Below are 12,790 nucleotides of genomic sequence, written 5' to 3'. Positions count from 1 at the left end.
GAGGGAGGGGAGGGAAGGAAAAGGAGGGGAAGGGAGGGGAAGGGAGGTGAAGGGAGGGGAAGGGAGGGGGAGGGAGGGGAAGGGAGGGGGAGGGAGGGGGAGGGAGGGGAGGGAAGGAAAAGGAGGGGAAGGGAGGGGGAGGGAGGGGAGGGAAGGAAAAGGAGGGGAAGGGAGGTGAAGGGAGGGGAAGGGAGGGGAAGGGAAGGGGAAGGTTGGGAGAGGGGAGAAGGGAGGGGGAGGGAGAGGAGGGAGGGGAAGGGAGGGGAAAAGAAAAAAGGAAAGAAAAGAAGCCTATATAGATTAGTGAACTGTAGATCGTGAAAGATTGTGAATAATTCAAGCCACACGAAGGCTTAGGATGGAGATCTCCCAAGACACACAGTGGTGGGTTGGGTTTATTATTCTGATGTTTCTTCTGAAGGTGAAATTTGCTTTTTCTACCTCCCAAAGCATCTTCTAAGACAGAAATATATGTTCAATGGGTGCCTAAATCAAACCTGATCAGAGACATAATAGCAACCCTGTACAAATGAGCATGCTATCCTCAGATTAGAATTAAATGTCAGTGGCTTCTAAGACTATGTGACCACATTTGGGCCTCAACTACTGTCTTACTGATTAGGATGGCAGAGTGAAGCTAGAGGAGGCAGTGCTTATTTATATCCCTTCACCCATCTGTCTCGGCTGTCCCTTCCTTCCTTTATTAATCTATGGAGAGCTATCTGGGGAATAAAGAAATAGAAAGGAAAAAAGCCTCAGAGTAGCCATTTACCAAACATGAATGTCCCTGGATGCCTCGGAATGCTTGATCCTAATAGCATGTCTGTTAACCAAACCAGTTTTGAAGAATGCTTGAAATAGTGATAACACTTTTAATACTCTCAACAGACGTTCCAGGCGAGTATGTCAGCCATGATCATTAGTAAAAAAATCTGACACATGGTCATAAGACAAGCAGTTTATTCTTTTAAAAATGTTGGACAATATCACAAGCTACTAAAGTCTAAGGAAACCTAAATACATTTACATTTTTCAAAGGTCATCTATAGCGTAGCAACATTAGCTGATCCAGCCTGCAGAAACCTATGAAAATTAATGGCACTTCTGATGTGGAGGTTAAGGCCCAGAAGTGCTTCCATTTGGAAACTTACTGTAGAGGGAGAACTGCAGGTGGTTCCATGAGAGACACATGCAGGTACCTGAAACAACACCCAAAGCAAGGTCAGCACGAGCCAAGGACTTCGGTTTTATAGAATCTCACTTAGGCCACAGAAAGCTTTCCAGTGCTTTTAACAGAATGGAAGGAAGCTGGCTGACTGTAAGTATTAAAAGCTGACAAATTATAAATCTAGGTCTCTTCAAATTTATTTGTAAATGTGTACATGTAACCTTATATTTCCAACCTGGCACCAGATATACAATTTAACCTATTTCTAATTCTGACCATTACTATAACCCATTAAGCTTTAAATAGAGAGTTAAGATAGGAAAATGTCAGTGACTTACTTTGAAGCCTTATACTTCTCCCTAATTGCTTGCTGAGGTCGATGGGGTATGCCGAGGAACGCTTTATGAAGCTCACTCAGACAAGGCACAATTTCACTTAATGAATACCCTGTAAATGCAGCAAGGGTTTCTGGCTAATCAAGACAAAAGAAAAAGATTGCTTCACATAACTTTATATGAGAAATCTGAAGATAATCAATGTGAAATAAAGGAATTAGTTCCTTAGTAAATATCCACATTCATCTCAAAAGAAACCAGAACCTCCTTCAGAGACCTTAGATGTAAAATATCAGAAAGAACAGCCAGGGCTCTAAATTTTCTCATATTAGAAATGTATAATGCTCAATTTGGGGCTGGATCACTTTCCTCGTTCCCTCATGAGTGAAATTTTTACTGGTCCTTATAGAGCCCTGCTTGCCTGCCCATTCTATTTGTACACAAGATGAAAAATTTTTAGTCAAAACATTACAGTGCTGGAATAAGAATTACTTTTAAAAAAGTAAAAGAAAATTAAAAAAAAAAAAAAAAAAACGCAGCAGAAAAAAGTAGAAGCATTCATGAAAATAAAGGTAGACACCCCACTTCTTTTAGCACAACAGCGAGCCTTCAGAACCAAACCTAGGGGGTTCCATTTCTGATGTTGCCACCTTCTTGGGCAAGAGACCACACTACTGCCCTGTTGCCTCAAAAGCCCGAAGGGCAATCTTCCGGCCATTCTACTTGGACCCAGGATTTTTTTTTTTTAATGTAGAGGTTAAAAGTCAACAACTTTTGCTTGAAGAAGTCAATGGCTGTACCTCAAGGGGCCTCTATGAATAACAGTAGGCATTGAGGTTTCCAGGCCTGCTTCTATTGAAGGAGCCTGCGATGTTATCTCCTTGACTTCCTGCAATCTCACTCCTCATAGAGTGAAGCCATAGAGTCAAAGCCATAAAGACTGACCTGCAAGACTCAGCAGCATCTTGTGGTCTGCTGTCAAAATGACCAGCTTCTTATTAAAGTAACTCACCCCTTAAGAGGCAATCCCATTCTAGATAGACCTTGAATTTCATCCAGAAAGAAGTTAGAATCTTACCCAAAAGTGCTTGTTCACGGTGTAGTTTGCCAGGCAAAAAGCTGCTGCAGCTATCAATGAAGGAAGATATTTCAAGAATGGGTCCGCTTCAAGTAGACTCAGCTCTGCTACATACTAAGCACAAGAGAGGAAAACACATTGGGATTAGAAATGTGACTAAGGCCACAAGTTAACCTGGAAATGGCAAGGAAATAAATGGTATCTTATCTTTGTTCAATCAGCATCTACAGAAATAGATGCTCAAAATTATTTACTGGGTTAGTAACTGGTATGCCTGCCTATAACAGGAGTAACATTTATGTTGTAGTAAAATGTCAATACATAAGTATTTGGCCTACTCACAAAGCGTAGGTGATGGTTTACTTTTCTTATGCTAGTAGGATGGGTATATGCTGGTGAGAGAAAGAAGCACTGCTCTGGCAGCTGGAATTGGAACAGAGATTTTTGCCAAAAGACAAAAACATTAAAGCTATTAATTTATCAAGCAAATGCATGCAGTTCAGAGACTAGGACAGCACCAGTGGAAGCACCTCATATTAGAAGAAGCATAGCAAGACATGTGGACATCCTTCTTACTCTTTGCAAAGCACAAATACCAGATATCCTAGATTATGGTGGCTGGAGACTCAGTTGATCAAACCAATACTTTAATGCCTTCAACTAAACTTCTGTAACTCCAAACCACCAAATAATGCTCATTACTTAATATATTAGGATGAGATTAGAACCATATTAAACTACATTTACTTTGTTCCCATTCTTTTTTCTTTTTTCTTTTTTTTTTTTGAGACAGAGTCTCACTTTGTTGCCCAGGCTGGAGTGCGGTGGCATGATCTCGGCTCACTGCAACCTCCATCTCCTGGGTTCAAGCAATTCTCATGCCTCGCCCTCCCGAGTAGCTGGGACTACAGGCATGCATTACTATGCCTGGGTAAGTTTTATATTTTTTGTAGAGACAGGGTTTCACCATGTTGACCAGGCTGGTCTTGAACTCCTGGCCTCCTGTGATCCACACACCTCATCCTTCCAAAGTGCTGGGATTACAGTTGGGAGCCACCACGTCCGGCCACTTTGTTCCCATTCTATAAACCTAGGAGGTTTCGCTTGTATGTGGTCTGTATCCAATAAAGGAATAGTTTCCAAGCTTAAATTTTTAAATAGTTGGGTGATTAGACAACCTGCGCCTGCCAAAGACCCAATAGTAATGCCTTGTAACCAGAAGACGGGTTCTTAAAATTAGCTCTCTTTCAACACTGAACAGTTTTTCTGGGCCTGTGGACAAAATACTGAAAAGGAAAGAATAACTGAAGAATGATTGGGAAAGGTTGGTTTTTATGCTCCTTGGCACTGGAAGCTCCTGGAAGTCATGTGGCATACACACCTTAGCCAGGTTCTCTGTCCTGATGCACACTCCCTGTCGCCTCAAGTACTGAAGGAGAAATTGGTTGGTTGTTGGTACCATCAGATCAAAAGCTAGAACTTTCAGAAGCAAGTGTTCCATTCTTAACAGTTGTCGTTTTGTGTATGTATCATCAGTTATATAGACAAACTCGTCTACTTCGGGAGGATATATCTCTTCATATTTCCTGGGAAAGGAAGAGTTTTTAGAAGTAAAACTTGAAACCTATGGCTCTACTGCCAGTGATACCATAGCTAGGCCTCTCCCCATGACCCTTGCAAACTTACTTGCAGCCACATATCCGCGTAAATACCACTAAATGGAACGGGGCCATGAAAATATTAAGAGCTTATTTCTGGACCAAGAACATGATTATTGCAAGGATATGTTATATTTACTGCTAGGAATAGTAACAGAAACAGTTTCCAACTGAGAATTTTAGGGTTGGGCCTGTGACACACTGAAAGATTCCAAATGACGGACACTATAGGTAAATTCCTACTCATTCTACAGACCTCAAATCATTTCACAGAAAAAAAGTGTTAGGATCAACAGAATGACAGAAACAAATTCCATAGGCCTCTAGTTTTTAAAAAGAAGCTGTTCAACTTTCTCCACTGAATTAGCAAATGATGCTTATAGCCAAGAGATATAGTGATATAATTTCAATATGATCAATTTTTTCCTTCTGCCTTTGTTTCTACTTTCTTTAGTGGAATTCTGGCAAGTTTTTACGCATTAATAATGGAATGTTTGAGATCAGAAGAACAGAAATGAAACTACTACTTAGCAATAGGTCACTTAAAGTTACCACAGCCACAATCCAGCTCTCTTTTCACACAATTATGTAATGCTATGAATGACTGATAGTAACAGGAACCAGTTGAAGTAGTTTATTCACTGTAACCAAATAAACTGTTATTATGAGTCATTTGCTAGGTCATGAAGACAGATTTTTGTAACCACACTGTCTTTAAATAGGACTTCTACTTAGATTAGAAAACAGCCAATGGCTACACTGCAAAATAGTTAAATTAGATCCCGAATTTGAGCTGATGGCTGCCTTAGTCAGGACATTGGACGTGTTGCTAAAAATCTTAACCATGTGATTGAAGAGTAAACATGTGGTAAGATTCAGTTTCTCAGTCAACCCGTGAGGAGGATGATCTTCTATCAAAGGATGCATGAATGGTTTAAATTATCAAGCATTGCATTTCTTCAGTAAGAAATGGAGGATAAAAATTCAGTGTTTTGACAGGTGATAGTTTCATGTTATTCAAGTTGAAAGAACACTTACGAAGCCAAAAGAATAGCTGCTGTTCCTACGAGCTGCAATTTCCCTCTCAGAACAGACATACACGAAAGGAATCTGTCCAGGAAGTTGACAGCCAGGTACAGAGTCTCTGCTCGAAGCTTATATTCTTCCCCAACCTCCACCAGCCAGTCCACCAGAATCGTGCGCATGCCCTCTGTGATGTCCGGTTGCTTCCTCATGTAGTGTGCTTTGGGTCTGTGCCTTATCTGAGTGGGGAAAACGTTCTGATGTTTAAATAGTTGCAACTTCAGAAAGATCACTCCACAATACAGTTGCTATTTAAAAATCTCACAAGCAAAGGTTGGAAAGATCCTGATTCAGAGCCAAATAAATCTTTATCATAATAAGGAAGTGTAAATTTCTGGTTCTGTAATGTAAATTGGCTAGCAAACACCCTGGGGTTGGGCGCAGGGGAGAATGGCAATATGAATTATTCCTAAGAGTGAAATATTCAACATATAAATCCTTTGTATCATGTAGAAACAGTCCAAGCAATTGCTACTTGCCATCACAATTATTGTTTTTCATAGATATCCTTATGTTTGGCTGTCATAAGAGTGCCATTCCCTAGCGGTTATGGACCAAGAGTTTATAATTTCTCTTAATAATAAGTGCTTGGGGTCCTGAAAATTGAAGTAGAAGGTACGAAAACTTACTTCAGCTTCTCTAAGGTACTGATGAATTTCTTCAGCATATTCAGTCACATTTATCACATCTGTGTCAAGATCAGATGTATCTTCAGGCTGGGAGTGGAGCAATGAATCTACCAGCATAGGGGAAGCTGCAGGAGTTCAACATTGTCAGATAAGTCATTTAATTTAAACACTTGTTCAGTCCACTAACCCTCCACAGACAGTTGTGAATATAATTATTACTTACTGTTTTGCTCTTACTAGTTACTAGCTATTGAATGCTGCAGGCAGTTATAAATACAGGGAGCCATCAGCCATAGACAAGTCAGTTACCTGTGTCGAAATCCAGCAGGAAGTGCAGGTCTGACTTGAGTGTGCTGGTATCTACTTCATACACATCCTCAAACGCCATCCCCTCTCTGCCTGAGCAGCTGTCTCCATTGCCCTGCTCTAGTTCCTCCATGTAGATGTCAAACCCTTGCTTGGGGGGCTCTTGGACCCTGCAATCAGGGAGCGCTTTCTTTCCAGCTGGAGGGAAGGCATTTTCTGATCCAGAAAAACACCTGATTGTTGTGATCCCCTAGAAAAGGTTTAAATCTTTTGTTAGAGGCCACATCAAAGACCACAGAGGCAATGTGAACGGGCATGACAGAGCAGCAGCCTGGGAAGGTAAGATAAATTCTAAACTGAAAAAATTGGCAGTGGTAATTCAATTCCCAAAAATAGATCTTCAAAAGTATAATTTTTCCCCCTTTATCCTTGTCTACATTTGATATATGGAGGAAGAGCTACCTAAATTTTTAATCTACCTCACATAGGTATCAAAGAGAACTGAAGATTGTAGAAAACCTATATCTCTCTTTCAGAATGAAATAGATACCACATATAAAGGGAAAATTGTAAATTGGCTTTTATATTTATTGCTTCATGAGATTTTGTAAGCAGTCAGCATAACTCTTGATGCAGCTGAGTTCCTACAATTCCTCTCCTTAAATAAATGTTTTAGCCAGAAGGCCCCTGTAATGTTTTCATTTTATACCCAGTTATTAAGAAACACAACAATTTTGGAAACTCATGCTGCTAAACTCTCTTATAAGCCACAGAACCTTTATATATGACTTAATGCATTTACTCTTGGGGAAATTTCTCAGTCCCTTCTTTTTCTCTACTCTTACAACATGAACAATGGGAACAACTGTGGTGCCACCACAGTGAACAAATACAATGCATCAAACACTGTTGCTTATTAAGGTGAGCCATGCTAGATGGCGTGAATGACAGATCAGGGCAGATGGGCAAGCTCTATGAACTTGAGCTATATTTATGCAAATGCTAGCTCTGTCTACCACATTAGTATTTTGTTTATAATGTATCTTGGTGTATACTGTTGAAGGCTACTTCTAAGTTAGTTTGTGTTTCCATAACTTTCCCTTTTATTTATCGAGTTAAATATGTGATTTGTGTCTAGTAAGAAAAAGAACAATTATGGTAGCAATGGGGGGGAATCACAAAGACAACAGAGTCACAATCCTAAGTTACTGTAACCAGGTAACCAGACTCCAAGTTACTGCCAAGTTTGACTCTTGCTACATAGATACTGTGTCCATAGGCTGAGACATACATTTAATAAACAAATATTTACTATCTACTATGTGCTAGAAGCTTTTCTAGTTGCCCAGATTTAATTTAGCAGTGAGCAAAACGTTTTAATAAGGACTACCCCGAGGGAGTTCATATTCTACTCTGTGAGAGAGGAAGGAAACAAACTTGAAAAGACACAGTAGCAGCAGAGAGAGCAGAGTGAGACAGTCATAAAGAAAAGAGAACGCAATGAAGGACTTACCATAGGCCAATTAAGGATTTGTTTTTATTAATATTATTTTTGGTTTAGTTCACTTGCCAAGGCTGATCTACGAACTGGCTTTTATTCAGAGACAGAAGCCACTGGAATTTTGGGCAAAAGAGTGGTTTAATCTTTTTATGTCTTAAAAGGATTATTCTGGCTGTACAAAGGTGTGAAGACTAAGTAAGCCAATCAACTACAAAACTTGAAAATTCTAAGTGAGACACAATAGGGATTTGATCCAGGGAAGTAACTGTAAACCAGGAAAAGCAAAACAGTTCTAGACATTTTAAAAAGTAGAGCTAACAATATTTTCTCATTAGATTGGATGTGGGGTGAGAGAAAAATAAGAATCAAGGAAGACAAAGTTTTGGAGACTAAATAACAGGAAGGATGGATATTCCGTTTACTGAGACAAGAAAGACTTGGAAAGAACAGTCTGGGAGTAGGGAAAAGGATGGGGATTTTGGTTTACACAAGCCTGAGGTTGCCTATTATATGATCCAAGTGGAGATGCCAAGTCAGCTCCTGAATATGTGAGCCTGCAGTAGAGCTCAGAGGCCCAGGTCACAGACAGAAATATCAGTCATCATCAAATAAAGTATTTAAGTCTAGGAGACTTAAGAGACTACTAAGGGAGTGAGTGCAAGATTCACATCAAAGACTAAGCCCTAGGGCACTCTAACTTTTAGAGACTGGATATATAAGTAAGAATCTGGCTATCAAAGCATGGCCAGCGAGCTAGACAGAAAACCTGGAGAGAGTGGTGTTCTACAAGCCGAATGAGAAGAAATTATTTCAAGAAAAAAGAATGATTGACCATGTCAAATAATGCGGATCAGCCGAGGAAGGAAAAGACTATGAACTGAGTCAAAATAGAACAGGAGAAGAACTAGAGACAGAGAACATTCATTCAACAAAGACTGTGTGCCATGACGGCCAGGCCCAGGCACTGTTCAGTGCATATGTCAAGATATGGCAAACTCTCAAGATGTGTGGCTTTAAATGGGACAGCTTCTGTGCCATTACTTAACTTACTTTAAGCACTTACATTACTTTAATTGACATAATGCAAACACTTCCTAGACCTATTTCCTTGATATGACCATTTCTAGCTGGAAAAGGGACCAGTCAAGGTGATCTTATGAAATCAAGTTCTTCCCTGTGGTCCAGATTCCAGGGCTGTAACATTCAGGGAGAGAATTTAGTTGGAAAGTTTTTAAGATGGAAAAATGGCAATATATTTGTATGCTTATGGGTTTGACCCAGTAGAAAAGAAAAAAACTAATGAGAAAAAGAAAAGGTGCTAGAGTGACATCCTTGAAGAAACAAGAAGACATGAGTATATTGTACACATGGGGGGCTGACCTCCCGTGAGAGCAGGGACATGGCAGACACATAACAGGATGTGGATGGCAGAGTATGTGGCACACGGGAACATGTGGAGATTCTCTTTTGGTCAATTCTATATTTTTAGGAAAATAGGACACAAAGTCATCAGCTGAGAGTGAGCATGAAGGAGAAGGTTCCTGAGGACTAAACAGAGAAGGAAAGGTACAAAATAGGTTTCTAAGCAGGTTGTAGAGGATAGGCACAGGAAAATGCAGAGGTGGCACCAGGTAACTTAAGAGGTTAGCAATTTGGAATTTAAAATGCAACCACCCAACATAGGCACAACTGACAATTCAGAAGAACCAAGTCTCAGGCTTTAAGTTTTAAAAAGAAAGCATTGCTAAGCAAATTAAAGTTTGTTAAAACCACTTCCACTCAATTTTCTCCAAAGCTTTGAACAGATCACATGAACAGTGAGTAGGTGAGGGGCTTCTAATCCAGTTTCTATCATAACTTTCTTTTGACAGAGGTTTACACCTTTCAGATTTTCTCACCTACAAAATAGGAATGGTATGGCTTTCACTCTGTTAAGGTATCTATGATCAGTTAAGTTCACACAACTAATATCTGAGGGGCCATTACCTGTTAGCACAGCTGCTTAGTCAGTACTGGGGAGATGTCAGCTTTCAAATCGCCCTTTTTGGAGTAATCCAGTCTAGCGCGATCTAATCCTGATTTTAACACTATCCCCAATGAACAGAGCTAAGATTATCCAGGATTGCTTTAGGCACAGCCTATATCAGTGTGAACACCGCTCTGACCTGGAGGAACCGCAGTTCCAGATTATTTAGAAGCATTCACATTTCCTTTTAGCTCAGCCCTTAAATTACTTTAATATACATAATCCAAACAGTTCCTAGACCTGTTTCCTTTTTAGTGAAAAAATAACAAAGAAAATTAATCACTATTTCTAGCTGAAAACTGAACCCCTCAAGGTGATCATAAGAAATCAGCTGGCCAGGCATCATCGTGGCTCACGCCTGTAATCCCAGCACTTTGGGAGGCCAAGGTGGGTGGATCACCTGAGGTCAGGAGTTCATGACCATCCTGGCCAAAACGGTGAAACCCCATCTCTACTAAAAATACAAAAATCAGCCGGGCGTGGTGGTGGGCGCCTGTAATCCTAGCTACCTGGGAAGCTGAGGCGAGAATCCCTTGAACCCGAGAGGCGGAGGTTGCAGTGAGCCGAGACAGTGCCACTGCACTTCAGCCTGGGCATCAAGAGCGAAACTGCGTCTCTCTCTCTCACACACAGAAAGAAAGAAAAGAAGAAAGAAAAGAAAAGAGAAAGAGAGAGAGAGAGAGAGAGAGAGAGAGAGAGAGAGAGAGAGAGAAAGAAAGAAAGAAAGAAAGAAAGAAAGAGAAAGAAAGAAAGAAAGAAAGAAAGAGAAAGAAAGAAAGAAGGAAGGAAGGAAAGAAAGAAAGGAAAGCAAGCTAGAGAGAGAAATAGAAAAGAAAACAGGAGAAGAGAAAAAGAAAGTAACCAGGCACTGTGGCACACTCCCGTAATCCCAGCACTTTGGGAGGCCAAGGCGGGTGGATCACGAGGTCAAGAAATCGAGACTATCCTGGCCAACATGGTGAAACCCCGTCTCTACCAAAAATACAAAAAAATTAGCCAGACGTGGTGGCACATGCCTGTAAACCCAGCTACTTGGGAGGCTGAGGCATGAGAATCGCTTGAACCCAGGAGGCGGAGGTTGCGGTGAGCCGAGAACGCGCCATTGCACTCCAGCCCGGGCAACAAGAGCGAAACTCTGTCTCGAAAGAAAAGAAAAGAAAGAGAGAAAGAAAAGAAACGGAAGCAACTTTCCTGTAGTCCAGATTCCTGGGTTGTAATACTCAGGGCTCGGAGCTGTAGGTACAAGGGCAAGAGAAAAGTACCTAGCACCAAAGCAGGAGAGTCATTCTCCACAAGCATCATTCCCAGTGCGTCTGCGTCATTACCTGGCCACAGGTCCTCCTGTACTGCCCATTTTCAGTCAGCAGCCCTAGCACCGTCCTCTGCGGGGCATCCTGGCCCACCTGGGCTCTGGTGAGTATCTGACAAGCATCGGGACCTCGGGCCACTGTAGCCAGCACAACTCCACTCTTGGGGTTGTTGCAGTGCATTGCCTCAGATTCCACGAGCTGCTGCTACCAAGGAAAGAGAAACAGACAAGCTGGTTATTCAACCCCGTCCACCCGTGGCTCCAAGGACACAGCCAACCGCTAGGAGGGAGAGCACAAAACAATGAGATTAACACCAATTGCTTATCTTCCCAGCAATTATTAGGGCTGAAAGGGTGTGAGCGACCGCACAAGCGATCAAAGCTGCTCTGAATCAAAACTGTCATTTGAATCTCTGAGGGGGGCTTTTTCCCAAGACCGCGTGGAGGGCTGGAAGGAGAGAAATATTCTGACAAGCCTCCAAGTCGGGATACTAAGCCCCATGTTAACGGCGAGTTGAAATCTGGGAGTCCCCTCTTGCCCTGCTGAGCTACTCATCTCCCCAGACCCCGACCAAAGATCCAGAGTACAGGACTACTGGAAAGCCTGTCTCCGTCCCAAGTGACAGGCAGGGTGCGGCCCCGCGGCCTCCTCCCACCATACAGGAGGCCCCAAAACCTGCCTAGACCCCAAAGCAGGCCCCGGCGTTATCTTTCCGTGCGTCTGGAACAATTGGCAAGTGCACTGGAGGATCGGGCGGCCTACAGGGCGGGGCAGGGCGGGGCAGGAGGGACCTAGTGTAGAGGGATTCCAGCCTGGGCGGCTGCGGGGCTCCGGGCTGAGGTCGAGCTGCCCACCCGCGTCTGTTGAATCGGCCAATCAGCGGCGCTCCCGGGCCTTCGCGGGGGCGTTTCCATGCCGACCGCGGCGGGTGTGAGCGCCCCGGGGCCTCATCACCATGGCGACCTGCTCACCTGACTCGCTCTGGCTGGACGCGCCGCGACCCCGGGGCGTTCAGGCCCCTGAGGGACCAACGGGCGGCGGCCTCCAGCTCCCGCTGCGCGTCTCCGCCCGGGCGAGCTGGGGTCGGCCGCCGCCGTCGTCGTGGCACGCGCCCCCGGCCTGGAAGGGCGGACTCGCCCACCCCACGATTGCCGCGGCTGGGGAAGGGACTGTTTCCGTGACCCGTTCTCCCAACAGCCGCGAACTGCCCTGGCTAACGTCTTCTGCGCGGCCCGCTCCTGAGAACCCTGGCTCGGGAGAGCGACGCGGGGCCCTCGGGGCTGCGCAGGCCGCGGCGCCCTGCACACACCGGCCCGAGGGCGCGGCTCGCTCCGGGTCGGCTCACATACCTGCGTTTCCTGCCCGGCGGGGGCCGGGGCCCAGCGACGCGGCCCCAAGTGCAGTCGCTGCGGCGTTGCGCCTCCATCGCTGCGGGTCCTTGCGGGCCGTGCCTGTCCCGCCCGGCTCCCGGTGCCTGTGGCCTGCGAGGCGGGAGAGGAGATGTGGGGTTTTAGGGTCGCACGTGTGCTCGAGGTCCCCACGAGAGGTCTTCCCCCGCGGGTTCCTGCGCAACTGCGAGAAGCCGGCCTGGGAACGCCAAGATTGTGGCCCAGGAAGAGGAAGGAACGCGGGCGACAGCGCTGGGGCTTGGGACGGTGAGGACGTCGGTGGCAGCGCTCAGGGTGCTGGGGGCTGG

At 44.1% G+C, this 12,790-nt stretch overlaps 1 protein-coding gene across 2 annotated transcripts; it reads right to left on the bottom strand.

Annotated features, from left to right (window-relative positions):
• Positions 1 to 943: 943 nt before the first annotated feature.
• CCNA1 (cyclin A1) lies at positions 944 to 12,384 on the bottom strand. 2 transcript variants are annotated; one of them, XM_032294472.1, is made up of 9 exons: positions 12,066 to 12,384; positions 11,110 to 11,298; positions 6,261 to 6,507; positions 5,952 to 6,076; positions 5,278 to 5,501; positions 3,963 to 4,167; positions 2,582 to 2,695; positions 1,507 to 1,640; positions 944 to 1,199 (listed from the first exon to the last, which is right to left on the bottom strand). In XM_032294472.1, the coding sequence occupies exons 2-9, from the start codon at positions 11,272 to 11,274 to the stop codon at positions 1,148 to 1,150; spliced, it is 1,266 nt and encodes a 421-aa protein (XP_032150363.1). In that variant the 5' UTR covers positions 11,275 to 11,298; positions 12,066 to 12,384; the 3' UTR covers positions 944 to 1,147. The 2 variants fall into 2 exon arrangements, with proteins under 2 accessions (XP_032150363.1, XP_032150364.1); XM_032294473.1 differs by lacking the exon at positions 12,066 to 12,384 and adding an exon at positions 11,774 to 11,963.
• Between the last annotated feature and the right edge of the window lie 406 nt (positions 12,385 to 12,790).

The sequence above is a fragment of the Sapajus apella genome, unplaced genomic scaffold (genome assembly GCF_009761245.1).
Source record: "Sapajus apella isolate SASKATOON/1434 unplaced genomic scaffold, GSC_monkey_1.0 scaffold32, whole genome shotgun sequence".
In the NCBI taxonomy this organism is placed as follows: domain Eukaryota; kingdom Metazoa; phylum Chordata; class Mammalia; order Primates; family Cebidae; genus Sapajus; species Sapajus apella.
Note: the sequence above shows the minus strand (reverse complement) of the source record. Positions and strands in the feature narration are given on the sequence as shown.

Bases quoted from the DNA above. Each gene is read 5' to 3' on its own strand.
- CCNA1 (XM_032294472.1), bottom strand. From the start codon at position 11,274: ATGCACTGCAACAACCCCAAGAGTGGAGTTGTGCTGGCTACAGTGGCC. The intron at 6,077-6,260 runs GTAACTGACTTG...GAACTCCTGCAG, and splicing joins CCTGCTGGATTTCGACACAG to CTTCCCCTATGCTGGTAGAT. The intron at 2,696-3,962 runs GTGTGTATGCCA...TCTTGTGCTTAG, and splicing joins GGACAGAGAACCTGGCTAAG to TATGTAGCAGAGCTGAGTCT.